At 40.6% G+C, this 26257-nt stretch overlaps 1 protein-coding gene across 1 annotated transcript in view; it reads left to right on the top strand.

Annotated features, from left to right (window-relative positions):
* VAV3 (vav guanine nucleotide exchange factor 3) overlaps positions 1 to 26257 on the top strand; it is a gene marked incomplete at its 5' end in the record, with an annotated part of 298809 nt that overhangs the window by 58462 nt on the left and 214090 nt on the right. The window contains one exon of the mRNA XM_025206482.1: positions 2415 to 2531. Within this exon, the coding sequence (XP_025062267.1) occupies positions 2415 to 2531 (117 nt within the window). The remainder of the gene's footprint in view (positions 1 to 2414; positions 2532 to 26257) is intronic.

Genomic DNA, 26257 nt, shown 5'->3' with positions numbered 1-26257 from the left:
GCACAGAAGGGAATTGGTGAGGTTTTATTCACCAAGGCGCCCCCGGGGGTTACAAGAAATAATGGCCACAAGCTAGCAGAGAGCAGATTTAGACTAGACATTAGGAAGAACTTCTTCACGGTTAGAGTGGCCAAGGTCTGGAATGGGTTTCCAAGGGAGGTGGTGCTCTCCCCTACCCTGGGGGTCTTCAAGAGGAGGTTAGATAGGCATCTAGCTGCGGTCATCTAAACCCAGCACTCTTTCCTGCCTGTGCAGGGGGTCGGACCCGATGATCTATTGAGGTCCCTTCCGACCCTAGCATCTATGAATCTATGTTCTTAGAAATACCCTCTTAAAATGGGAGTATAAACAAAGCGACTCAACCTTTATATATAGATTTGGTATGACATTAGCAATTGTCGTCTTCCTGTTGCACATAGCCTAAACAATGTTTTAGCCCAAAACCCACCTAGCATCAACATGCTGTGTACATTAGCTCTCTCCTTTCACCTGAGATTCTTCTTAGATGGCTACCTGACTTATGCTGTCATCTTCAGATGACATTATGAGGGAATATCCCTAGATCTGCAGAAAAGATTTTGTGGCAATAAATAGGGATAACATTGAAGTAGATGGGATGGGGCTCAGTTAAAGCTTATTTTCTGATTTCACTAAAAGTTTTCAAACCCTTTGAGCAATCGGGATCAAATCTTAGGTTCATAACATCTCCCCTCTCTTTTTTCATCAGTTCATTTTAAAACAATTTGTTTAATTGAGCTTCAGTCAGTGACAGAGTCTGCTAGTGTAAAGAGGTTAATTAAAAATATATATTTTTCTCTGTTTTAAAAAATTAAATGATCCACCCAGCCAATCTTTAATGAGGCATAAGTCAGTGGGTATGACGACTTTGTCAGTACACCTTTAAAAACAGTGCATACTTTATTGAATACATCTGGTGGCTGTAGCTTAAAAAGCTATGAGAATAAAATATTAGATTTATTTATTGGTTACCTTTGTGTGAATCAGCTGAAGTCATAGACTTTACATTTCAATGCAACCCCAAACCACTTTCCTTCATATACTATAGTTATGTGATGTGGTGGAGGAAGAATTAGTTAATCCTCTTCACGTAGCACGATAAAGCCGCTTTTATTCCATAACACTGTGTGTTGCTTTGAAAAGCATAAATTTCCTGAGGCAAATAATACACCATGGTTTCTGTAAATTTTTTTTGACATAATTTTTTTTGTTTTGTGTTTTTTTGCCTCCCTCAGAAGCATCAGTTGCTGGCTGCAGCCAAGTTTGGGGTTTTAGATTGGGTTTCTTCTGGGACTGAAACCTAGAGCTTCCTGGATATGGGAGGGGCAGGGTCTTGCTTCTTTGCTTAGGGTCAGATAATTTGCTATATTTGGGATCAGGAAGGAGTTTTACCCTATGGTCAGATTGGTATGGACTGTGGATAGGCATGATCCTTCCTCACGCAGGGGGTTGGACTAGATGACCTTTGAGGGTCCCTTTCAGTCCTGCTTTTCTGTGATTCTAAGAGTCCACTACCACCCGATGATCTTAAAGTGGGTGTGCGTGTGTGCAAACATGTGCATGTGCACATCCCTGTGTGCAGGTATAGAACATGAAGACAGACAGTTCAGTATGTATATGAAGATTAATGGAGTTTTGAAAGTGAGCTTTCTGCTCTCAGGGATCAATGCACCTCCTCAGCAAATATAATTGAGAAGCAAAAAAATTCAGTAGGCAGAGGTGTGTTCAATGCAAATAAAGACTGATCCATACCTAAAGATCAGTATGGTTCTATGCAACTTATTTTCTACTTGATAAATTGTGAAATGGTTTTCAGTTATGCAAAAGCTACTGTAAAATCATAATTGCATAATCCCTCTAGGTATAATCATGGTCCATATCGACATTATGTAGTTGTGATATCTTTAATGTATTAATGCATTGCATAGATGTACAATAAATCTCTGCAACTAGACTTGCAACTGTTTTTAATAAAAATACTTAAATGTGCAAATTGACTCTTTTCTAAATTAGATAATGAGCTCTCTTGTGGTAATCTTTGTTTTAGTATCGGAAGTATTTGGTCCATTATTATAGGCTAGTGATCTATGTTTGTCTTTATTTTTAAAGGAAAGCCATTTATAAGTTTTACATATGTTTTCAAAGAGAAAGGGTAATAAAATGAACTGAAGCAAATTAGGCTTAACCAAATTCCTTTGCTTAGACTTCAGCTATCACGGTTTAGTCTGAAAGTTTTTTTTGTGGCTGAATTAAAAACCAGTTGAAAATCATAATTTAATGGCAATGCTAACTGTTTTTAATTATATAGATATGCTACTGTTAAAATAAGGATGAACAACAAAGTATACTACAGTGTTAACTGCAAATTTACAGTGCTTTTTTCCCTCCTCCTTTAGTTTCTCTGCTTGAAGAATATAAGGACCTTCCTTTCAGCATGCTGTGAGATATTTGGGATGAAGAAAAGTGAACTTTTTGAAGCATTTGATTTATTTGATGTGCGAGACTTTGGAAAGGTAAGCTTCCTTTAAGTTACTTCCTAGCTAGCACGTATGTCCTGATGTTTGAGGAGCAAAGGCACCCTTATAGACAGTTGTGACCAAATGAAGGGGCTTCAGTAGAAGAAGATGGGGACTAGAACACCAAGAATAGATGGTTAATGTATAGGACATAAGAGATGGAAAGTGAGAGTTGGGAGGGAGAAGAACAAAAACTTGATTCAGGAAAGGAACAGGGTAGAGAATGGGTGGTCATGGATAGAAAGGAGAGGGGGCAAATGGGAGATACGGAAAAATTAGTGCGGTTGAGTGGGTGGAAAGGGGAAACTAGAGGTTGCAGGTCTGTCTAGTTTGGAAATATGGGCATTTCTCACAACGAAGTGCCATGATTCAGCTTTCTAGCTTGGATCCCAGAAGCAGTATAGCTATGTTAGCGTGCCAATGCAGCTATATAGCTTTGGGCATGGAGTCTAAATTGTTCAGAGCTAACTTGCACCCTATAAGCAAACCATATTTGATGTCTTTCTTTTGTTTTAAATCATTTTAAGATTTAAATCCCTCAACTCCCATCTTGTTTTTACCAAGTGAGAAGTTTTCTAAGTACCATGTATTTACTGCTGTGAAACTGAGATGCAAATGTTGGTTGGTTATTGTTGACTATTTTAAATGATGAAGACCTGTATACTCTCCTCTGTAAACCTATGATTAGTTACTCTGTGTGCAAAAGCTGGCTTGTTCTAGGGTATTGTTCACAGCCTCCTACATACTTGTCTAACCTTTGTCATTTCTAGCATTTATTCAGCATATTTTTGGTTTCCCCTTTGTCTCACAGTGCAACATTCTCCTATATTGTTAGAAAAGAACCTAAAATTATCTGAATTATCATGCTAGTAGTATTATATTATCATGCCAGTAGTATTAAAAGTATTCCAAACTTGAAAAAAAATAAGTCTCAAATATAAGTTCATCTGTAACAACTGGAGAGACCCTATTTCCATTAACTACATATATGCTGCACTCTCTAGAATCAGTCCACATTTTACTTGTACTAAGGCCCCTTTACTCAGACAAAATGATGAAAAAGGACTGTAGCGTAAATGAAAAATAAGCTGCCTGATCTCGATGGCTAAAATATTTCAGTAGATATTGTTTATCATAATACCCAACTACTTTTGATTTCTTGTGCAGTTTTCAAATCCTATATGTATAAAGACTGACAAAACAAGGAATTCTATCTGTCTCTTAGTTCTTTTGTGAATTTTTGCCATATTGAAATAATTAAGAAATGATGCTGTATAGGCCTGTGCAAGTCAGCAGCGATCCGATCTGGCTTCGGATCTGGGCCACTTCGAATGGCCGCGATCTGATCTGGAGCTCCGGATCAGATTTCCGCCTTGACCCGGCCGAAGCTTTGGAGCTGCCTCGGAGATCCAGCCATAGGATATAAGGGGGGAATCAATTAAATAGCTATAACTTTGTTTTTTGTCCAATTTGGATGAAACTTGCAGGGATGGTAGCCTCCGCTGAGAGCATGAAACCTGCCAAGCTTCAAGAAGATCAGTGCAGGGGTTTGGGGGGGAACTGTACCCCAAATTCTTGAAAGCCAAACTCATGTCACGGCTGTGTGTTACACCACATGGGGATCAAAACTGCAGGACTGGTAGCTCTTACTGAGGTCACAAAGCCTGCCAAGTTTCAAGGAGATAGGTGCAGGGGTTTGGGGGGAACTGCACCTCAAGCTGCAGACAAGCAAAACTCGTGCCATGGGTGACACTGTGTGTGTTAAGGCACAGCGAAGTGACAGCTGCAGGGATGGTGGCCCCTGCTGTGACTCCTGCCAGCTGTCAAGGAGATCAGTGCAGGGGGGTTCTGGGACCCTGCATCCCTAGCTGCTGACGGGCAAAACTCTTGCCAAGACTGTCTCTGTCTTGGGGCAGTTGATTTTCTGTATTGATTCTTTCCTCTCCTTAGCCTGGTTTTGTAGGTGCTAATTGATGCTTGTTAAGTCGTTATGTAGTAGCTAGGTCCTGTGTATTGATCTGGTCCCTGAGTGACTCATGATTGATTCATTGGTAACTGGGAGCCAGTAGCTTAGCAGCCAGGCCTGCAGTAGGGTCTCCCCTCCCCGCCCCAAGATGGACACAGTCAGTCTCACAGCATCTATGGCACAAGTTTTGCTTGTCCGCAGCTTGAGGGGCAGTTCCCCCCAAACCCCTGCACCAATCTTCTTGAAACTTGGCAGGCTTTGTGACCTCAGTAAGAGCTACCACTCCTGCAGTTTTGACCCCCCTGTGTTGTAACACATAGATGTGACAGGAGTTTTGCTTTCAAGAATTTGGGGTACAGTTGCCCCAAAACCCCTGCACTGATCTTCTTGAAACTTGGCAGGCTTCATCCGCTCTGCAGATTCTACCACCCCAGAACATTTAATCAAAATTGGACAAAAACCAACAAAGTTATAGGTATTATATTGTTTCCCCATTATATTCTATGGATGGATCTTGGAGGTGGCGCCGAGGCGGCTCCAAATCGCTTAGGGAAGCCTAACGAGGCCAGTGCTTTGACCCGGATGTGCTGCTTCAGACCCTGAAGTGTCCAAAGCTTCTCCGGATTCGAAGCTCTGTCCGAATCCTCGCACAGCCCTAATGCTGTATTCAGTTTTTTCTTTCCTCTTAGCACTTTGTCATTATTTACCATAATGATCAACACATGCTAGGAATACAGTTTAGAAACACAGCACATAAGAATGTGATTTTGTGTCGCTACTAAATTTGCCCATTTCAGTGTCAAGGTTCTTCTGGCAGTGCCTGAAAAATCAGCAATTCCTTTTGTGTATGCATGTAAACATAGTTTCCCTGATCTTGACCTGTTACTTAGGGTCTGAGTCAGTTCTGCCTGTTACCCAAGCATTTTCCAAGAAAGGTAAGATTGCAGTGACAAATTTGAAAGACAGATGCAGGTGGGATTTTTAATTAAACCAACTCTGAACAATAACAGCTGTTTGTGCAGAGGCAATGCTGCTAAGTTGAATTATTAAGTTGGTGCAGCCATTGCAATGTCCATGTATGCTGGGCATCCTTTCAGCTGTAAAATCACTCTGCAGTTTATCTGTCTCCACTACATGCTTGAATGAAAACTTGGCATACATGACTGGAAGTTGCTGTCTGCTCTCTCTATTGGTGGATAAGGTTGACTGGTGTTTTCACTAAGCTCAGTAAATGCTTGGGGACATACTCAGTGTCCTGAAGCAGATGGTGAATTTGAGACCATTATGAAAGTGACGTGCTAGAAAAAATCACATATAGAGAAGTGTCATTGCTCTGAAATGTGTTGAAGTAGGCTTAGTTGATCAGCTTAGTGACACCACATTCACACAACTATGTAAGGGATGGCATAGTAGTATGGGGTTTCAACTCCAAGTTAAAACTAACAAAACATGTTTATTGTTTTGAAAATGTCTCTGGCGGTTAGTTGCAAGGAGAAGGAAAGTCATCCATCTAGTTTGCTTTCTAAGAAGAACAATTTGAATACTTTCCCAATCCTGTTGTTTTTACTTTTCCGGGCTCTTGGTGAATTCACTGGCCGTTAAGCATGTCCTAAGGACTGCAAAATTAAACCTGCTGGATTTTCCTCTTACCCTTTTAACAAAGACATTCAGTTATGTTTAAGAACCATACCATTAATTATTTTCTCTGCACGTGTACGTAGTATTAGTTGAAGCTGAAGTGAACTATGAGCAGGAAGAGAGAGGAGGATGGCAGGGATATTACTATACTGGATTAAAGAGGATCCTTTGTAATACGGATATTTTCTATACTTCTGGGTAGAGGGATTAGCTATTGGAATTGGAAGAATTTCTGAGATACAAAATTGGACAGCTACTTTTAAGGGGGCAAATTTAGATGTGCTCTTTGTTTACACAATGCCACATGACCTAACATATTTAGATGGTTCAAATGACATACAGTCACAGAAGGGTTCCATTTTTCAGCCTGAATTTCCTTAATTACTGAATTTGTAAACTTACTGTAATAGAATACAGTATGCTTTTACCTGTAGGTTTCCATGGCCAGAGACGTAACTACCCAGTACTGTGCCATCAGTAGTGACAGTGCAGAGGAGCGGCAGGAGGTTTGCTGCTGTGGGGTGGCAGAGTTATCATCTCTTTTTTTGCCACTGCTGTGTGTTGAGCAGCCATTTAAATGATGGTTTTTGGTTTAAAAAAAAAAAAAAAAGAGGTGACATCTCCCCTTCACAGAAACTAGTCTCTAGCTGCTGCTCCTGCCCCATACACAATTGCTGCTACTCTGTTTTCCCTGGAGCTGGCGATCCAGTTGCTAGAGGGAAGATGCAGGGGGGAGGGAGAAAGGAAAGATATGGGAAGGCGAGGTGCCCCCTAGCTCCACTTCACTGTCCCCTGCTAAGGCAGCATCTGGGGCTCATCCTGTTCCCCACCCATTGTTATGCTACTTTCCATGGCTGCACATTTAAGCAAACAGGTTATTTAGGAGAAAACATGTCTGATGTAAATTAATAGTCCAGTTTAAAGAAAAGGGAGAAAAAGGAAGGAAAAAATGAAGAAGACCTGGTAATTAAAATACTCTCAAAATTTGAAGTACTCCAAGGCTTTTCAGTTATGCCCTCCCCCCACTTTTTTTTTTTTTTTGGATTGTGGGGGGATATGACTTTTTTTTTAAGAGTGGTTTATTCTGGTAGCCTTGATTTTAGTCCTTCTGTGTGTTTCAAGGCTTCCCCCTTCTTAATTTAGAGCAGAGGTGGGCAAAATGCAGCCTGGGGGCCGTATGCAGCCTGCCAGGCCATTCTATCTGGCCCATGGGGCCCTTAAAAATTTTAGAAAATTAATATTTATCTGCCCTGGTCTGCCTGTCATGTGGCCCTTTATGGCTTGCCAAAACTCAGTAAGCGGCCCTCTGCCCAAAATGATTACCCGCCCCGATTTAGAGAGTGGCAGTGCAACTCAGAGGTGGCGGATGGTAGGTGTAGCTCTGTGCTGCTTATGCATTACTGTTCCCCATGTAGCTATAAACTTCAGCAGCAGATGTAGCTCTGTGAGGAACAGATTGCATCCAGTCCTTTATTTGTATCAGGTTGTAATTACAGTTTCCTTTTAAAAACCATTTGGTGCTTTTTAACACTCTGGTGCAACATTTGTTACAAACTGTTAGGTTTGACAATGAAACAAACATTTGTAACTAGGGGTAAGCCAGATAGTCTTTTCTCATTTTGGTATAGGAGACTTGGGAGTCTGACTTGAACTCTTAATTTATGTTCTGCTTTGAAGGGGCACTGAAAGGACACTGAATGCAGGGAGTTATTACTCTCCAAGAACAAAGAGAGAGTAAAGTTTGTTTGGAAAAAATGGGTGATGAGGAGCCAATATGCAAAGAAGAAAAAGACAAGGGGGGCATAACTGACAACACATTTTAGTGCAAAATTGCTATATACTCTGCTTTCAGACATGGGGAGTGGTGGGTGGGGGGAGGGGGAGGGGGTGGAGCAGTGCTTCCCTTTCAGTTTGGCATGCCCCTGCACTGAGTGCAGTGCATGCCCAGAAGAGGCATTGCATTGTTTGACTTGGCTTGCCCAACGTCTATATAGATTGCACACTTCAGCAGGGCTTTTTGGTGCTTTTATGTAATAGCTGATTGAATCAACTATTTGATTAACCAGAATTTTAAAGTTTCCATGTGCAGATCTAGAATTTTGCAAAGGAAGTGCAGAGGGTAAGGTGGATCATTACTAGGAACCAGCTTAATTTGCAATTTCGCAGATTTCATGGAAACTGCGAAATCTGTGGCTATCCATTGATTCCCTCAGCACTGTCTGGCTAGAAATGCTGCTTCCGCTGCCAGGCAGTGGGTTTTAAATTTTGGGTGGAGCAGAAATCACAGAGGGAGATGCAAGTATACCAGTGCACACCTTGGGATCTACCCCTGGAAGTCCCCTAGCAGCCTTTTCTGTGTCTTGTTCCACAGTGATTGCAGCTGTCCTGCTTTTCCAAAGCAGATTTCAAACTTCTGTAGGATTCATTAGAAAAAGGATGTTTTTTACTACAGAAATGTGAATGTGAAGGGCTGATTAAAGGCTCATTGAAGTCAATAGAAAGATTGTATGTCTCCAGTAGGGTATGGGTGAAGCCTTAAGGAGATGAAGCAATGTTTTTACATTTAGCTGACTGGTGATTCATTAGTCTGACTGTAGGCAGCATAAGGGACTGGAAGCTTGTCCTAAGAGCGCTCCTTTCCAAAGTTGATGCATTTCAAATGTAACTCCAGTTTTCTTGACATATTTTAATAGAGTCAGTAAAATATATATGCAAACTCAGGCTGGAAAGCAGGTATGAGAGAGAGGAGGTGGAGGCACAACATTTGTGTGTGATATCAACCAAAGATGCCAAGAGGCATCCAATTTAAATTGCTACCATTTAGTAAACAAGTACCTGCTTGATAAAAAGTTGCAGTGCAGCTTCCAGCACAGCTGCCTCTTCCCAAAAGCAATGAATACATCAGCAAAGATTATGTTGTAAATGATTGAGTCACTTGGTGCTAAGGAAATCCTGACTATGAAACAGCATGAACCAGTCCAGCTGAATTATCAGGTTCCAAGTATGCTGGAATTCCATCAAGTATACGTTCAAAAGATTCCAGGAAGATCAGACAGATGTGTGTGAGTATTAACATCCTTCAGTCTGTGCAACAAAAAATCAGTTATGAAAGCAGTGAAGCTCATTGTGTGGAGCTAAATCCCCAATGCATAGAAATAGTGTGCAGTACAATATAAGTATATGCAGTGAATCTCGGAGAACACTAGAATCTTGTACACAGCTCTTGCATATGATTTTTATGGATCCATTTTTCTGTATGTGTGTTTTTAAGTAGGGTGAAGAATGTGGAATTACTCCAGAGAGATTTGGGTGGAGTATAGAAGTTTGACAGAACTGTGAAAAAACCTAAAAGACTTATTGGATGTAGGCCATCTGTGAATGCTGATAGACATGGAAAAAAACCCAACAAAACACTGTTTTACAGGAAGAGGAAGCGCCTTAGTTTGACCTGGCTCCCTAGCATCTGTATAGATTGCATGCTTCAGCACGGCTTTTTGGCGCTTTTATCTAATAGCTGATTCAATCATCTATTAGATAAAAGTGCCAAAAAGCCCTGCTGAAGCATGCAATCTATATAGACATTGGCGAGCTGGGTCAAACTAACACGATGTGTCTTCTGGGCTGGGTCCTCCCCCACACTACACGTCTGTAAGCAGCCTATGTTAACTTAAACCACAGTTAAAACAAAATATACTTTCCAGGTTCCTGGTCATGCCTTTGGGCTGTTTAGGTAGTGCAGTTAATAACAGTACACAGTATCAGCAGTACATTATTTAATAAGGTGTGGTCTATGCACAGGTTTTTTATCTGTATAACTATTTCAGTTAGGTTTTTTCCCTTCCTTTTTAAAAACGGGTTTTTTGCAGTGTTATCTAAGCCAATGTAGTTAAAGTTGTAAAACTTTAAAGGACAGGTAAAGCCTAAATAACCTACTGAAGACTAAATTTCTACTGCCTAAATTTTGTTACTCCAGAGCTTGATCCTCCTGTGTGCTTTTATTCTTATGGAAGACAATAAAAATACACTGAAGGATCTTCTCAGGGTCTTACCTTGCAGGATTAATAAGTTAATGATGATTAGAAGTAGAAGGGGAATACTGCATGTTGATGATTTACTTCCTCAGGTGAGGAAATACTGCTATAATGTGTCTAGATTAACACTGCTGGATGAGGTATAGGAAAAGATCAAAGGGATTGGAGAAAACTCTACAAACCTGGCCTAACTTTCCCCTGTTTTGATGCAAAGTATTATTGAGGCTTTGAATAAATCCATTTTGCCCCTGCAGGCCCAAACCAGTTAAGAGTAAAACCAACATTACCTTGATAATATGTATTTTAAGGTGTTTTTTGTGTTTCTTTATTTTGTCTACTTCCTTCTCAGTGTATCTTACTTCATAATGAGTTGGAAATTTCAGCTGTAAACACTACTTGTTATCAGACTTCACAATTTTAAGGAGTAGTCTTTCAAATGGGTTTGTTTTTAACAAAGAAGAAGTGACCATAGAGTTGATGATTTATGATCTTGTTTCTTGGAGCTGTCTGTTAAGTCAGAGTTAGTGTCTGTGTTGGAACAAGGGGAAGGGAGGAAGAGAACAAATGTACAAAATCCTAACTAAAGGCCTGAATTTTGTTTTATTTGGCTAGTTTGAACATAAAAAGAAGGGCAAAAATCTTGTCATTTTAATTTGAATGGTTTTCTATTTTAATAATATTTCTCACAGTACCATGTTAAACATGATAGGAGGGCTGCAGCCACCATACTGGGACTTTCTATGCTAATACTGAAAGTGGTAAAAGAATGCTGAAAGTGGTAAAAGGAGAGGCAGGGAACAGATCACTCTGGATAGGCACTGTGCAAATGTTTTCCCTCTTAGTATCTGGTCTGTGTCACTGTGAGCTGCAGAATACTGGGTTAAATCATACTGGGTTAGACGCAGCCCGGCATCTGGTCTTAGGTTGCTGACAGGTATTTAAAAGAAGGCGTAATGGGATCTGATTCACAGTCCCAACAAAGGCACCTCCTGCCATGCCACACGTGCATGGCAGGAGGCATTATTGTGAGACCAAACACCAGATCTCAACAGGTCATTGAGATTAAACATCATGTCATATTGCTAGTGCAGGGAGAGCAAGGCATCATGATTCTGGGTTCCCTCTGCATCTACAATGGTCACTTCTGTGACTGGGAGCTCCATAACATGGTGTGCCTCCATGCCTCAGCTCCAATCACTGCTGGGCTTCAAGACACAGGGTCAAATGGTGCTGCGCCCCCATACCTCTGATCAGCTGACCCACGCTCCCATCATCTGAAACACAGGGGAGTGTGCTTCTGAGGCTGGCAGCACTAGTCACATGTTCAGTTAAAGGTGTGATGGGAACTAGCCCCAAAGTTATTAAACATATGTTGTGTAATAACTTTGTTACTTATTCCTAGTTGTTTCACACCATTAATCGAATGAATGTGTGGCTAGGTCACTACTTAAGATGTGATTTTTTTTTTGTTGGGTTTGAATGATTTCAAGTTAGTAGGGCCTGATGAACTTCATCCCAGGGTACTAAAGGAACTGGCAGAGGAGACCATAGAGCTCTTTCTTGACAGTGATCTTCATGAAGTTGTGGGAGATGGGCAAGGCACCAGAGGAGTGGAAAAGGGCCAATGTAAAAAAAAAAAAAAAAAAAAAAATGGCAACAAGGAAGACCCAGGGAACTACATACCAGTTACCCTCACTTCAGTACCTGGGAAGTTACTGAGTATATCCTGAGGAAAGCCATTTGCAAACATCTGGAGGAGGAAAGGCTGATCACAAGCACCAGCATAGATTTATGAAAAAACAAATCATATCAAATAAACTTGATCTTCTTCTTTGACATAGTAACTACTTGAGTGGATGAAGGGGATGCTCTAGATATAGTGTACCTGGCCTTCAGCAAGGCTTTTGACAAAGTCCCACATGACTCTTCTCGTAAATAGTTTGGAGAAATGCAGGCTAGATAAAACTACTACAAGGTAACTGACTCAACAGCTGCAAGCAAAGGGTAATTATTAATGGGTATATGTCAAGAATGCTAGGGGGTTTCATGAGGAGTGCCACAGGGGGCTGTCCTGGGTCTTGTGCTGGTTCAATGTGTTTATTAATGATTTGAGTGCTGGCACAAAAGTTTCTTGAGCAGGCTTGCAGATGACACAAAACTGGGAAAGATTGTGAACACATTGAAGGATGTGAGTATAATTCAGAGGGATCTCGATAGCTTGGAAATTTGGGCTAGAGCTAACAAGATGAAGTTTAATGTGGACAAATGCTCTCAGAGCCACTCTAATTAAAGTGCCCTTCCACCCTGGAACACACGTATAGATCTCCAAAGTTATTCCACCTTTCCCGGCTCTTTCAGTGTTTCCTTGTGTTCATCAGTTTATCATATTTTGTCTTAAACTTTAGCTAATGAGGCCTAACCAGTGCCAAGTAGAGTCACTATAACCTTCTGTGTCTTGCACCTAATGCTTCAACTGTTTCATCCCAAAACTATATTCCACTTTTGTGGAGCGGCATCACGCTGCAGACTCGTATTGAGTCTGTGATCTACAAAGAATTACAAGTCCTTTTCCTGAGTGCTCTCAGAGCTGCTCTAATCAAAGCACCTGCAGCGTCATGTGTATTCAGCGTCCTGTGCTTCAAAATGGTGGCAGGTACACTTTAACTAAAGCTCGTTCGATGCTGAATACACGTGATGCGGAGGCTGCTGGAGTGCACTAATTAGCACGCTCCAGCAGACTCGTAGCAGGCTCAGTAAATTAAGCCTAATTAGCACTTGTTGGAGCAAAGTTCCATCATGTGTATTTTTCTAGTGCACTATGTTGCCTATTTATAAGAGAACTGAATGCTTTACTATGAGTATTTTAACAATAGTAAAGTAGCCTTTCTAAGATATTGCTTGAGGCAGCTGCACATGCTGAACACATTCAGTTTATCATATTCATGTCTATTGAATTGATCATGAGCACTAATCCTTTTATTCTTTAAATGCAAACTCAATACATCTAATGCTAATTATTCTCTAGATGCTTGTTTCTGATTAACCTTTTGAAGGTTTTTGTCAACTTATATTTAATAAGTCAGTTCCTAAATATTTATACGCCTAAAATGTGCTTAAGGTGCAGCACTTCATTTTGATGGTAGATCAGTGACATATGTTCTGACTGGTTTTGCCACTCAGGTCTTAGTTTATCAGGTCTTTTTTATTGGGATAAAACCCCCTGTTATAGCTCTCTAAAATTGCTGAGAATATTTTAAATAAGAATCTTCATTGTTGACATCATCACAGGTTTTTGAACCCTGCTAATGAATTCTTAGTCGGGAGGCGAAATGCTGAAAGTTTCTGAGGCCACCAGGTGACCTTGCATAAGATGGACACTTTTTTTTCATTTAAATCTAGTCACTAAAAATGACCTGCTGTCTGCAGATCCAGAATTAATGGAAAACTGCTAATATGAAAGAAGAAAACTGAGCTTCCCTCTTCACATTGTCTGCCTGCATGTCTCTGTTGCTATGGTGATCTTACCCAAATGTTATGCAGATGTGACTCTCATATCCGGAAGACTTTGAACTGGTAGCATCAGGAAATTCTGTTTGAAGGAAGGGAAACAGAAAAAAAACAGTCCTCTGTTTTTAACTTGGATAGACCTAAAATAGTTATGGGTACTACCATTTACTTAACTTTGTCCCCAAATTAAAATGTTATTAAAAGAAATGTTTATGTAGTCGACAGAAAAAGTGTCTTGGATTTTTAAAAAAATAATCACTGAAAAATATGTTTTAGTTTTAAACAGATAATTAATTTATTTCAGTGTTTGAACCTAAACATTGCAGCACCAAGAAATGAAAGTGAAACTTACTGGAAACTGAAAATGAAACTGGTCATTGTTTAAGCCAACAAAAACTCAACATGTTCATGGAAACAAAGGGCAGATAACAGGATTTTCAAAATTTTAATTCATTTATCAATCTAAGGAAGTGTTAAGTATTTTAAAGGAACAAGACTAATAAAAAGAAAAGTGTTTGTTTATATTGTAACTTGATATTGTTTGCTGCTATCTTAATTTTTGTCTGAGTAAATCTGTCCCTGTTTGAGGAACTTCATTTGCCGCAAGGGACTGGAAACCTCATTTTTTCTGTGGGGAAAAAGAAAAATAGGCTGAGGGAGAACAATTCAAGAGCTCCTTAAGTAACTCTTGGCATTTCTTTGTTGCAGTTATAGTGACATACTTGACTCAGCTTTATTTTGGTTAACATGGGTAGTAGTAGAAGCCAAGATGTGATCAAATGTGTATGTGGTGTCAACTTCTGTACATAACCAGTATCCTTGGTGGGCTTGTAAGTAAAGCCCTGTGCCAGAATATCTTTGTTGCTATCTATAGTGAGATCTAAGCTAAAGCTGGCGTGGGTGTGCCTACATGTGCTGACATCACATTTTCAATTGCAATGTAGATGTATGCAGTAGACATTTTAACAGCTTAAATCTTGTCGGCTTTCAGTGAGACTTGGACCTGAAGAGCACTTTGGTCCTTAAAGTTTTTTCAACATCTTTTCCAAATATACAGTTGGTCAATAAAGATACCAGATAAAAAAACTCTTTGCCTCATACACTTCCTGTACCATGACTACTGCAACCTACTACCACCCAGGTCTTGTGCTGTGTTCTGTTACAGGTTTAAACCAGTTTCTGATTACATTCAGATGTGTAACTTCTGTCTGTAGCCCCAGAGATTTATATTTTCACATCAACCCAGCAAATTAGGGATGCCAAATGTAGGAATACAAGACTGCAATGCAAGAAAAAGTAGCAACACCAGGATAGCTTCAAGGTAGTGGAGTAGAACAAGGGAAAGGGATGGAAGTGAAGAAAAGTTGAGAACTGGTTCACAGTGCTTCCACTTGGCAAAGAAGTCACAGTAAAAATCAGTTTACAAACAGACCATTCTCCCCTCCTTTCTAACTTTGATCTTCCCTGCACCTGCTATCCCTGGCTCCTTACATCCTCCTCCTTGCCTCTCAGAAGGAGTTGGGGTTCTGATGAAACAGGAAAAAAAATCTTGTTTCAGTAGAAATAGGTGAATAGAACTGCCTCTGTAAATATGGATATCTGATAACTGTAGTTGATCCAGTAACCTCACAAATGCTCATACCCTGACATTAGTTTCAAAATTCAAGTTGCTAAACTCAAATCACCTTGTGTCTAACATCAGACCATACATTTAGGATTGATGTGCCAGTGACCTTGCGTTGGCCTGGTCCTTCATGTTGAACCAGCGGGCTGGATATGTTGAACCAAGTGCATATGCCTGGTCATCACTGTTTCAAATTAAAAAGGCAAAGCAGTGGTTGAAGAAAAGAAGAGTCTCTAGGTGTGCAGAGGGTTCCCATTTCTTTCCTCCTCGTCTCCTGGGCCATTACTTTTCCTCCTCATGGCTCTTCAGGTAGGAGAATGTGAAATGGGAGCATCAGTATAAGCTGGTGCCCAACCGATTTCTGAGGTCCGTCTGCCAAGAGGTTGTTCAACCTAGGATTCCCTGATTTGCCCTCTTTCTTCATAGGTAGTACCTCTAAGTGAAGGTGGGCAGAAGGTAAGAAAGTCAGTTTACTACCTCCATCTCTTTCTCTCTGCAGTGGACAAAGGGAAACACTTTCTCACCAGTTTCCTTCTTCCCTAGCCAAAATGGCCTGTCAGTTCTATTGCTTAGTTTTTCATAGTGGAGAGAAGTCAGGTGACCACAGGGGCATCTCCACAGAAGGCCATGTTCTGTGTGGTGTTGGTTGCGTCAATTGCTGACTCCTTTCAGAAGTGTTTGTTTTCTTGTGCCTACTGTGCATCTCCTGTATCATGCCCTACTAGTGCTACAATTTACTCCAAGATCTCAAGAGCTGGGGTAGAATATAGCCACTAAAGCTAGTGAGCTTCCTTTACTATTTTAATTCTTTTTAATTTTGTGGTTCAGTCAGAGCATGTGTATATGCAGTAAAGAAAGTTACCTTGTTTTAGGGCTTGACTGTGCAAGTGGCTGAATGACTTCTCAGAGGTGCCCTCCATTTTAAATTCTAAGTCTATTATGTTTTTCATTTAGATACTAATTTTCCATAGCAGTGCCTTTTGACATGGCTGGCTGCACATCCTTTCTAGTTCATGAGAGAAGAAGATTGTGTTGATGTAAAATCATGTATTGGGTCAGGGTTTCCTTTGTGTTCCTTTTATGTTCAGAATATCTATTCAAATTTCTGGGGAGTGTATTGCATGAATGGTTTGGATTCTGTTTACTATGCCAGTAATCTAAAGTTCCAGTTAAACCAGCTAGATTTAGCCTTCTTTTTCAGTTGTTTCTTGTTTTCAGTGCTTGGCTGGTATTGCATCCCAGGAACTGCCACCAGTTTTAAGCAAAATTTGATGAAAAAACAGATGTAACAGGTACTTTTCAGTCTTGGTACGTAAATTTAAGATGGTCAAAGGCAATCCTCTATGCATGTGGCTCCCATGTTAGAATAATACCACATATCTACATCCCAGGTTCCTTAACTGGTAAGAGACAGCAGGATGTGTCATGTGCTTGGATATTGATGCAGTTCTGGCATGGTTAAATAAGATTATCAAGAACTTGAAAAATCATGTCTGCAGGCCTGGGTAAAAATTATTTGTGACTTTTCAACCCCTTTATCTTTGATAGATATTCTCTTCCTTCTGGGCTTATTCTTTTTCTCTTCTATAACATGTTACCTCCATCAATTCCTACTTCTTTGTTTCTTTCCCTTTGTTGTGCTCTTTACATCTTTTTGGATCTCTCCCTTATTGCATTGTGCTTTTTACTGTCTCTTTTGTCTCTCCTTTATTTTTCACTCCCACTCACCCCTTTAACCCTTCTTCTGCTGCCTTCAGGTGCACCTGGTGTCAACTAAAAAGGCTCAATTTCTTCCTGCTCAGAAACTGAACTCAAGAGCTCTACAAGATAAGTCTTGGGTGCCACCTTTTAACTTGGAGCTGTTTTAAGCTTAGCGTTATGAGCTCTAGGGAGTCTGCAGTCACTGCATAGTCACAGAGCAGGTATCTCTAATAGTGACACTCGGGGTATATTACAGCACTGGACACTGTTGTGTTGTGTTTGTAGGCTATGCTTGTTAATATAGTATTTATATTCTCAACATGTTTAACAATATTTTTGAGCTCCCCAAGGACTAACATGGCTATTTACTCCATGTCACAAATGCAGAAATAAAGCCATTTTGTTCTTGGTGTCTAGTAATGTATATTGATGCACTAGAGCAATTTGTAAAGCATTTTGCATGCCATACTGTCCTGAGAGAGAAAACAGGAGATGAAAGGGTCACATGGATTTTTTTTGGTTCATTATTATTATTTATTGTTTTTAGTATTATATTACTAGCAATACCCAGCTCCAAAATGCTTTTGGTGTTAATCTTCAGACCCTTCCTCTAGGTACACAACTGTTGTTTGTATTGTGCAGAGGTACAAATGGGAAAGCTCAGCTTTGGTGACTTGCCCTGACAGAGGGGTCAGGTGAAGAGTACAGAATTAGTAAGCAGGCAAAAATATTGTAGTATCGAATTATGTGCCAGTTGTTTCTGAACAAGCCCTGGCTACAATAATGTTTGTACAGTATGATGCTTCAAAAGGAACAGCTAATACCATATTTTATCATGTATAGTATTCCTCAGAATATAAAATACACCTTGTTTTTGAAAGGCAGTAGGATGAAAAAAGGGAAACCAAGATATTTTGCCTTGTAGTATGGGCAAGACCCAGTAACTGAGTAGCAACAGGTAGGGAGTGCATCCTGCTCTTCAGCCTGCTGGCAGCCCTGCATGCTGGCTGGGGCCTTTGGACTGACCCCCTGCACCAGCTTGATCTGGTGCACTGTGCCTAGGGCTCTGCTCCAGACCCATGCACTAGGTCTGGCCATGCAGAGACTCCATGTGCTGGCTTGATCTTGTCTTCTGGGTCTGAGGCTGGACTGACCTCGAGTAGTAGGTTCAGGGCTGCATGGCAGGCCATATCCTTCAGTTGGGAGGCTTCCTATGGGTCTGGGAATTTGGCAGCAGGACAGCATTAGTTGTTTGGGCATCCAGAACCAAGGTAATTAATGCTGCACTGGTTGCTTGCCACCAAATTTCTGGACCCATGGGAATCTGGAAATATGTGCCCCAATTTTCCCAAACTGGTTTTTGGAGAAAAAGTATTCGTCTTATGTGGGAAAATTTGGTATTAAATTAGACATGCTCTTTAGAATAGGTACCACATTTTTTCTTTAATTTTAATTATAGAAATGAGATGGTAAACTACATGCAGCTGATGTCTCAAACACAGCACCTAATTGGCTAAACCACGAATAAGTTATTAATCAAGAATTTCTTATCTGCTATAGAATGCTGTTCTTCTGAGAGTGATCACCCGTAGGAGCAATGTATGCTATGGCAAACATAATTCTACCACGTAGCTATCTTCTAAAGACAGGAGAAAAACATGTAACCACTTTGTAATTAATAGTGCTAATAAGTAAATCAAGGAGAGAGATTTTCTGTTTACAAATAATAAACAGCATGGAGGGTGTCTAGAGCCAGGCAATCCTGAGATCATAATGTAGTATCTATATATTGCCTGCCAGAATGTCTTTTTCTACAGTCATTAAAGCGTCAGTTAATTTGACACATTATCCACAAAAGGCTATAGACATTTGGCATGTGCCCCCTTTTGATATATTGTGATATAAAGGTGAGAGAGGCTGAGTTTGATAGATTTTTTTCCCTTTGTTTACCTTACTTTTATCTGAAAACTTAAGCCTGGTCTTCTGTGAAACACTTCTCGGTGGCTATCCTTTGTCTTTTGTGAGCTTTCACATCATAATTGAAAGGGGCTGCCAGTGGTAAAACTAACAAATATGGCATCTTGACTCTTGTTGAGAAATGTAAAGGGGAATCTGGAGAGAGGCTCTGAGTGTAGGATTGGACCCCTTTTGCCAAGCTACAGTAGTCTTAGCATTGCTGTAACATTATTAATAGCACCAAGGTGCCGGAGCAGTTTTGGTTTTAGCAAGCAGCAAGGATCTTATATAAAAGTTTACTGTGGAAAATAGTCTTGGATAAAAAAGCAATCATCAAGCTAAACTGTGGAATAGACTGCCCAAATTGGTTTGGGACTTCAGAATGACAAACTTTGAGAAACCAAAGATATTAATTAGGGAGGCTGACTAGATTTGGAAGCTCAAGGACTTAAATAAAGAAGCAACATGGAATTATTTTAAGTCAAAAGTACTAATACTTAGTATTTGCATCTCAAACAAGAGGAACCAAATTGTCAGGGAGGGCTACTTGCTTGTATAACAAGCACCTTAAAAAGGACATTACAGGCAAAGCATCGACAAGAAAGGGGATTGATTTGTAAGGAGAGAGAGATTTCAGAAACTTGAAGTAGAGCAAGAATGAGAGGGAAGAGATAAGGCCTTTCAACAAGAGAAAAATAAAGGACATAAAGGCATCCAATTTCATATCGATAGAGGACAACTGGACTGTCCTCTGTGATGGCCACCTTAGCCGTAGACACCCTTGCAGAGCTCTTCCCTGGTCAGCCTCGAGGGCCAGGCTGTCTGTTTTGGCTCTTGCCCTGCCTTACATGTCTCAGGCCCTGCCCCTTTCCAGTCAGGTGACCCTCCAGTGCTGCCTGCAGGTGCCTTCTAATTAATCTTATTACTTGGGCTTCATGACAGCCCAGTTGCAGCCAAGCCCTGCCTGCCCTGCAGGGCTCCCCCTAGTTTCTTTCTCTCTTAAGTGAAACAGCATCTCAGGCTGTCTGTCACAGAAGTGGATCTGCTAAAAAGTGAAAATGGGTTAGAATCAAGGGTAATCTTACCCTTATGTTCTGAACGGATGCTTTGCTTCAGTCTTCAATAAGGATGTAGATGTAAATTTGGATAATAGTAGGGTACTAAATGAGAATGAGGATATAGTACCAGAAATGTTCACACTATGCTTGTGATAGAAAATGTGGTACTACACTGTGGGGCTAGGATAATCCACCTTCTTTGTTAAATTTGCAGAAACTACTGTCATTTCAGGGATAGAACCTTGTGATTGGAGATTAGCATATGTAGTGTCTGTATTAAAAAGTGTTAATTAGACAATTACAAGTTTAATAGTTTGACTTCAAGGTCTTAGCACCAGGTATTCATGGAAAGAATAATTTAAAAAAATACTGAGGTGGATAGAAAACTGGACAAATTTCAGGTGGCTTTATCCAAGTTAGTTTGTATTAGGCCAATCGAATATTGTTCTGTGATAGGATAGCTGGCTTCCTAGACAGGGGCAGTGTAGTGAGCCTATCTAGATTAATCTGTGTTTGGTGCTATGCCTTATGGGAAATTCTTGGTTATCCTAGAAAAGATGGGGATTAATACTGTTATTGTAAAATATATAAGGAGGTGGTTCAAAGAAAGATTTCAGTGGTTTATGTTGAAAAGGGAGTTGCCAGAATGGACCGAGATTACTAATTGTGTTCTTCAGAAGTAGGCCTTAGGACCCAGCCTGTTTTACCCTAATCATTAGCAGCATTGGCACAAGAGCTAGATGTATACTTATGAAATTTGTGGATAACATAAATTGGGATGTTGCCAATGTGGAGAAGAACCAAGTTATTATGGAGATCGAAGTCAATAGTGCTTGTAGTAGAGCAGTAGGGGTGGCATGAAGTTTAGCAATATGCAATTTTTTAGCAATTTGCATCTTCACTGACTGGCTTCCTTGCATGGATACTAGCCTTTGGCTTCTTTACTATTCATTCCATCCAAGAAGATCACACACCAACTGCAGATGCTTCCTCAGCCTGATGAAGGGTATTTATACTAGAAAGCGTGCAAAGAAGAACTTTTCCACCTATTTGAGTCGGTCTAATGAACAATATCAGAGTTACCCAAAGAACCTTGTCTGCATATGTCCTTAGACCAACACAGCTACAACCTACACCCCTGTAGCAATATGAAATGTATTTGGAGTCTAACTTCACCTGTAAGATGAATGCTCTTGCTGTGTAACCTTAGTGTGTATTAATGCATGTATAGGGTTGGATCTGGGTCGTATTAGTCAAAACAAACCTCGCAATGAAGCTAGGCGGATTGCCCATTAAGGGCTAGATTGCTTGAGGCTGGGTAGCCAGTTGAGGTGTCAGACCGTAGTGACAAGGGTTTAGCTAGTTCCTATAAATGCTGAGTTAGTAGCATAACTAGGGGTTGCTGAGGGGGCACCTGCCCTGGGTGCCAAGTTAGGAGGGGTGCCAGAATCACCCCCCCACCTCTGTGGAGACTGTACCAGGCAGTATTGCTATTCTAGGAACTTCAAAACAGTCCTTGGCTACAAACAACTTTAAAACAGTCCTTCTTCTCTAAGAACAGCAGTTGGGGCAGGCAGAGCATGTGCACCAGTAGCAGTAGCACAGCTGGGACCAAGGAGTTCCTGGTGTGGGTAAAGAGCGCTGTCCTTCACCCCACTCAGAACCCATGCATACCCTCCCCTCTGCTCTTGGATCCCATGGCCCCTACTCCCATTCTAGGATCCCATGCTCCCTGCCCCAGCTCTCAGAACTGTGTCCCCCTGCCTTCCTCTCCCCTCCCCAACTCTCTTGCTGGGTTTACCTGAGACACAACTCTGTTATCCGCCTTGGGGAAGTTATGCAGAATGGAGGTTGGCACTTGTGGGAGTCTGTGGAGCAGAGAGAGGGGCACAGATGAAAAGGCTGCCAATTGCATGCCACCTGTTTTGGATAGGGAACTAGTTTTCTTGTTCTGTATTATTTTGCAGATGTTTGTATTTAACATAAGAAAGCATGCTCTGAAGAAAGTGTTTAAAGAAACTTTGTCAGTCCTTCCTGGGCAGGGGAGGTAGCCCTCTAGCCTATGATAAACTGTGGGAGTTGGGCCTAGCATCTTTGCCTTACTTTACTCTCAGCATCAATCATGGCCAAGTGTCAAATTTCAGTAAAAGTAAATATTCCCTCTTGTCTCTGTCTCATTCTCTGCCAAAATAATACATTTGCGCTCTCCCTCAGTAGTCTCAGTTTGGGGGGTGTACGCAACAATATATAACCTGCTGTCAAGCTACCAGCCTATGACTTAACTACATCCCCATGTGGAGAGAGAGGGACTAATTGACTTGTCATCTGATAAGTGAGATTAACCTTCTTGTGCTGCAAGGGGAGTTCAGCTCAGTAGTCAGATAGGAAGAACTGAAAGTTAACATTCCTGCTCCCTTTTTGTGCCACTTTGACATTGCAAGGTGCTGGTATGTTTGTTTGATTGATTTGTATATTGCTTTCCAAAAAGGCACAGGGTGGCTTAAAATAAGAATGAACAGGTAGAATAAATAATAAAACAGTACCCCAAAACTGAACTGTGTCTGCAGAAAGTCTGCCCAGATAAGTTCTTACACCACTTTCAAAACATATCCCAAAGATGTCTCTGGCAGGCCTCAAGAGGGTTCAAAGCTGCGGACCAAGAATGACTTTCCGTGTGGTTTTGCCAAGCAAACTTGGAGCAATGATGGTACTTGCTGGGGTTTACTCTCAGATGACCTGATCATGATTAGAAAGGAGGTAGTCCCTTAGGATGCAGTTAAGTAAGCAACTCATTTTCTCCTTTATGAGAGGTTTTTCCCCGTCCTTCTCTAGCACCTTGACAAAAGGGAAGAAGCCCAGTTTTTTTAGGTGTGGGATAGTCACCCTACCCAGTAACATGGGGCTAGTAGATATGAAGAGAAGTAACAGTATTCCTTCCTTATTAGAAGAGGGACTTGGGGTAAGAACAGCATGGTAAAAAAAGCTTAGTTTTGTGAATTCATGAGAAATGGGTAAAATTACATGTATATGTTTTCAGATTGGATCTTATTGTACTTGCACTTCATTGAACTATAAGATACTCTGATACATTTCATAGAAAGCATGGAATGAGGTTTAAGAAGACAACAGATATTTGGTTACAGCAAATGAGTGTTTTCCAGATTTTCTTCATAACTGAGACCGGCCAAGTATTAATATTTTATACTGGCCCTGCATGTTCCAGATCAGGTTCCCCTGGCTCTGGTCCTGGCCTGGGCAAGCCAGCTAGAGCCTGGGCCCTGATGTGCCAGATAGGCCTGCCCTCAGATCCCTATATTCTAGCAGGATCCCATATGCAGGGCTGTGTCAACTGGTCTGCAGGCCTTGGAAATTTGGCAGTGGGGAAGTGGTGGCCACATTAGTTGTCATTGCCCCCCATGCCAAATTTCCAGACCCCTGGGCCCTGGCCTGTAGGCTGGAGGTTGAGCACCCCTGTTTTAGGGTGCTTTTTATTTTGGGTCTTTGAGTCTGTGCCATCTAGAGACTGGAAAAGGTTGGACAAACTCAACACCGCAGGCTACAGAGAGGGTTAGAAAATTCTTTATCTTTAGTTTGGAGCTCTTGGTTCTGAAGTCTCATTACTTCAGTCAGATAATGAGAGTTTTCCAGCCAGCTCATTATTTGAATTGTTGTCATTTTGCTGCTTTCAGAATTGTTAGTATTTCATTTTTCTGTATCCTTAACAGAGCGGCTTGCACATCCAGTAAACCAAACTGGAAAAAAACAATTTTTATTGAACTCATTAATATTGAGGGTTCCATTCTGCCTTAAGTGACATGAGCAATGGCAAATCCTGTTTAAATAAATGGGAGTTTAACCCATTTAACTGAGGGCCTAAGGGGATTGTAAAAGTCTGATTCTGATCTCCCTTAAAATGCACTTACTTCAGTGTAACATGAACTTCAAAGATATTAGTTTTGTTTCATAATTTCAAAGGAGATGAGGATTAGACTCTAAATGCTTAGCTTTAAATAAGGCATATGAAAGTACTACACAACTTGTTTCAGCATTGATTTGATATATTGTAAGCTAATTCTGTAATGTAGGGACTCAAGGCTATTGGGAACTGAGATAATATTTAGGGTGTAAATAAAGCTTGGTATATTAAAGATTTAATAGCAGATATTATTAGGAATCAAAATTTGTCCTTGTTTAACAAATATTTGTCAAGATGATGGGTTGTTTAGCTCCATTCCACATGGATTCTCATTAAAATATTGTACTCCTTGTGGGTACAAATATAAAATAAGTTTTTCATTTAAATCATTAACTGAATATATATCCAATTCTAATTTAGAACTGCAGATCTTCACTATTTTTAAGTCTAATTTCTTTCTGAATAGAATGCAGACAGTGTTTGTTCCCTCTGGCTCCAAGCTACTGTATGACTTTAAGTGAGGTAAAAAAACCCTCAAAGACCTACATATAATTTTTTTACTGACATACAAAAGATGAATATTGTTAACTACCTCTTATTTTCTTGTATGCTGTTTTGTCTAGTGCAGGTGGGAATAAAGGGCATTTTATACACGTGCTCTGGGAGGTGGTGTTGGGGGGGGCAGAATTTAATTAGAGTTCTTCCAAGAGCCACTCTAATTGTAGCACCTGGAATGTCATGTGTATTAGCATCCCTATGCTGAAAAATTGCAGTGGGGGCTCTTTAACTAAAGCTTTTTGAATGAGCATTAATTAAAGCACCCTTTCTACCATTTTTCAGCGCAGAGACACTGATGATACACGTGACTCTGGAGTCTGCTGAAGCACGGTAATTACCGCGCTCCAGCAGACTCGATTAATTGAGTAATTACAGCATATCAGAGCAGCCTCCATGTAAATGTATAAGAGCCCATTGGTTTTCACTTTAATTTTGTCAGACTAAAATTCAGGCCTACATGTTCCTTGTTTCTTTGATTTATTTGAATATTATGTCAGAAACATAAACAGATTCCTACCATTTTGTAATAGGTTTATATTGTAACCATCTGCTTTGAGTCAACTAAATACATCTAAAAGAAAGTTCTGACTTGTATCCCTTCATTGCTGTAGTTTATCATAAAGGTCCGAGGGGTTTAATTTTTGTGGGTTCTTTATTTTAGAAGGTTGAACCACACTTTTAAAAATATATTATCATAACAAAAGATTTATTAGGAAGAAGAAAGCAGGTACATAAATATGCAATAGGTTTGCCTCACCTATGTGTGTACTTTTATAAAGGCTGCAGTAGCTAAAACTGTTGCCCTAGGGACATGGCAGATGACATATTATCGGTCTTAGGCCTTCTGTGGGTTGATATGGGAATGTTTGAGTTCTCCATAAAAATGCTTAATAGCTGCACCAGTGGGACTCTGGTGAAATAAATGTTGTGCCCCAGCTTTTGCTGCTAAAGCTCTCCTTTTGGCCTATGATTCAGCATGCTTTGAGATCCTTTTAAGGGTGTTATGGGATGCTTCATGATATGGTACTAGGTATGCAAACACCTACACATGATTAAGAAGAAAAACTCAGAGAATTTCAATAGGAATCCATAATATGAAATATACTTTGACCTGTTGTCTTTCTGAGTTCTTTGCAACAAAAGAATCGCTCTTTTGTTTTTCTGTAGTCCAGAAATCACTGAAAGTGATGTTACCAGATTTGCCCATTACTTTGGGGTGTGCTCATTTATTAGGGATAGTTTCTAGGGTCTTGGTGATTCTGCCAATGTGCTGCTTGTGTTACTATACGGAGCTGTATCTCTCCCTTCTGCAAGCCCTCACCCCCAATGGAGCTATCTTGCAGGACTCAGTTTCAATGGGACTGGGTTCCTCCAGGCACCAAATCAGTCATACACACACAAACACACGCAAATTAACGTGACGTGCCTGACCTGGCCGGGTTGATCAGCATGGACAGGCTGACACCCTCATATGCCAAGAATCAGTTCATCAGAGCAACAATAAACTGCAGTTGGACACAAGCACACAGGTAAACAGAATCTGGCTGGGTGTCCAGTTGACACCCTCATGGGCCAGCATTCAGTTCATAGGGCATGTCAAAACTGAGTCAAAGTCAAACTGGGTCAATCAGCCTGTACAAGCTGATCCCCTTATGTGTTTCAAACTCAGCACATCCCAATCTTTGGCCTCTTGATGAGCAGACCCCACAATATTTTTGGGCTTCACAGGGATCTTTAGCTTAAGTAAAAGAAGCGTTGCTGCAGAGCA

The sequence above is a fragment of the Alligator sinensis genome, unplaced genomic scaffold (genome assembly GCF_000455745.1).
Source record: "Alligator sinensis unplaced genomic scaffold, ASM45574v1 scaffold535_1, whole genome shotgun sequence".
Taxonomy (NCBI): domain Eukaryota; kingdom Metazoa; phylum Chordata; order Crocodylia; family Alligatoridae; genus Alligator; species Alligator sinensis.
The sequence above is the reverse complement of the archived record's forward strand: the minus strand, read 5'-3'. Positions and strand labels throughout refer to the sequence as shown.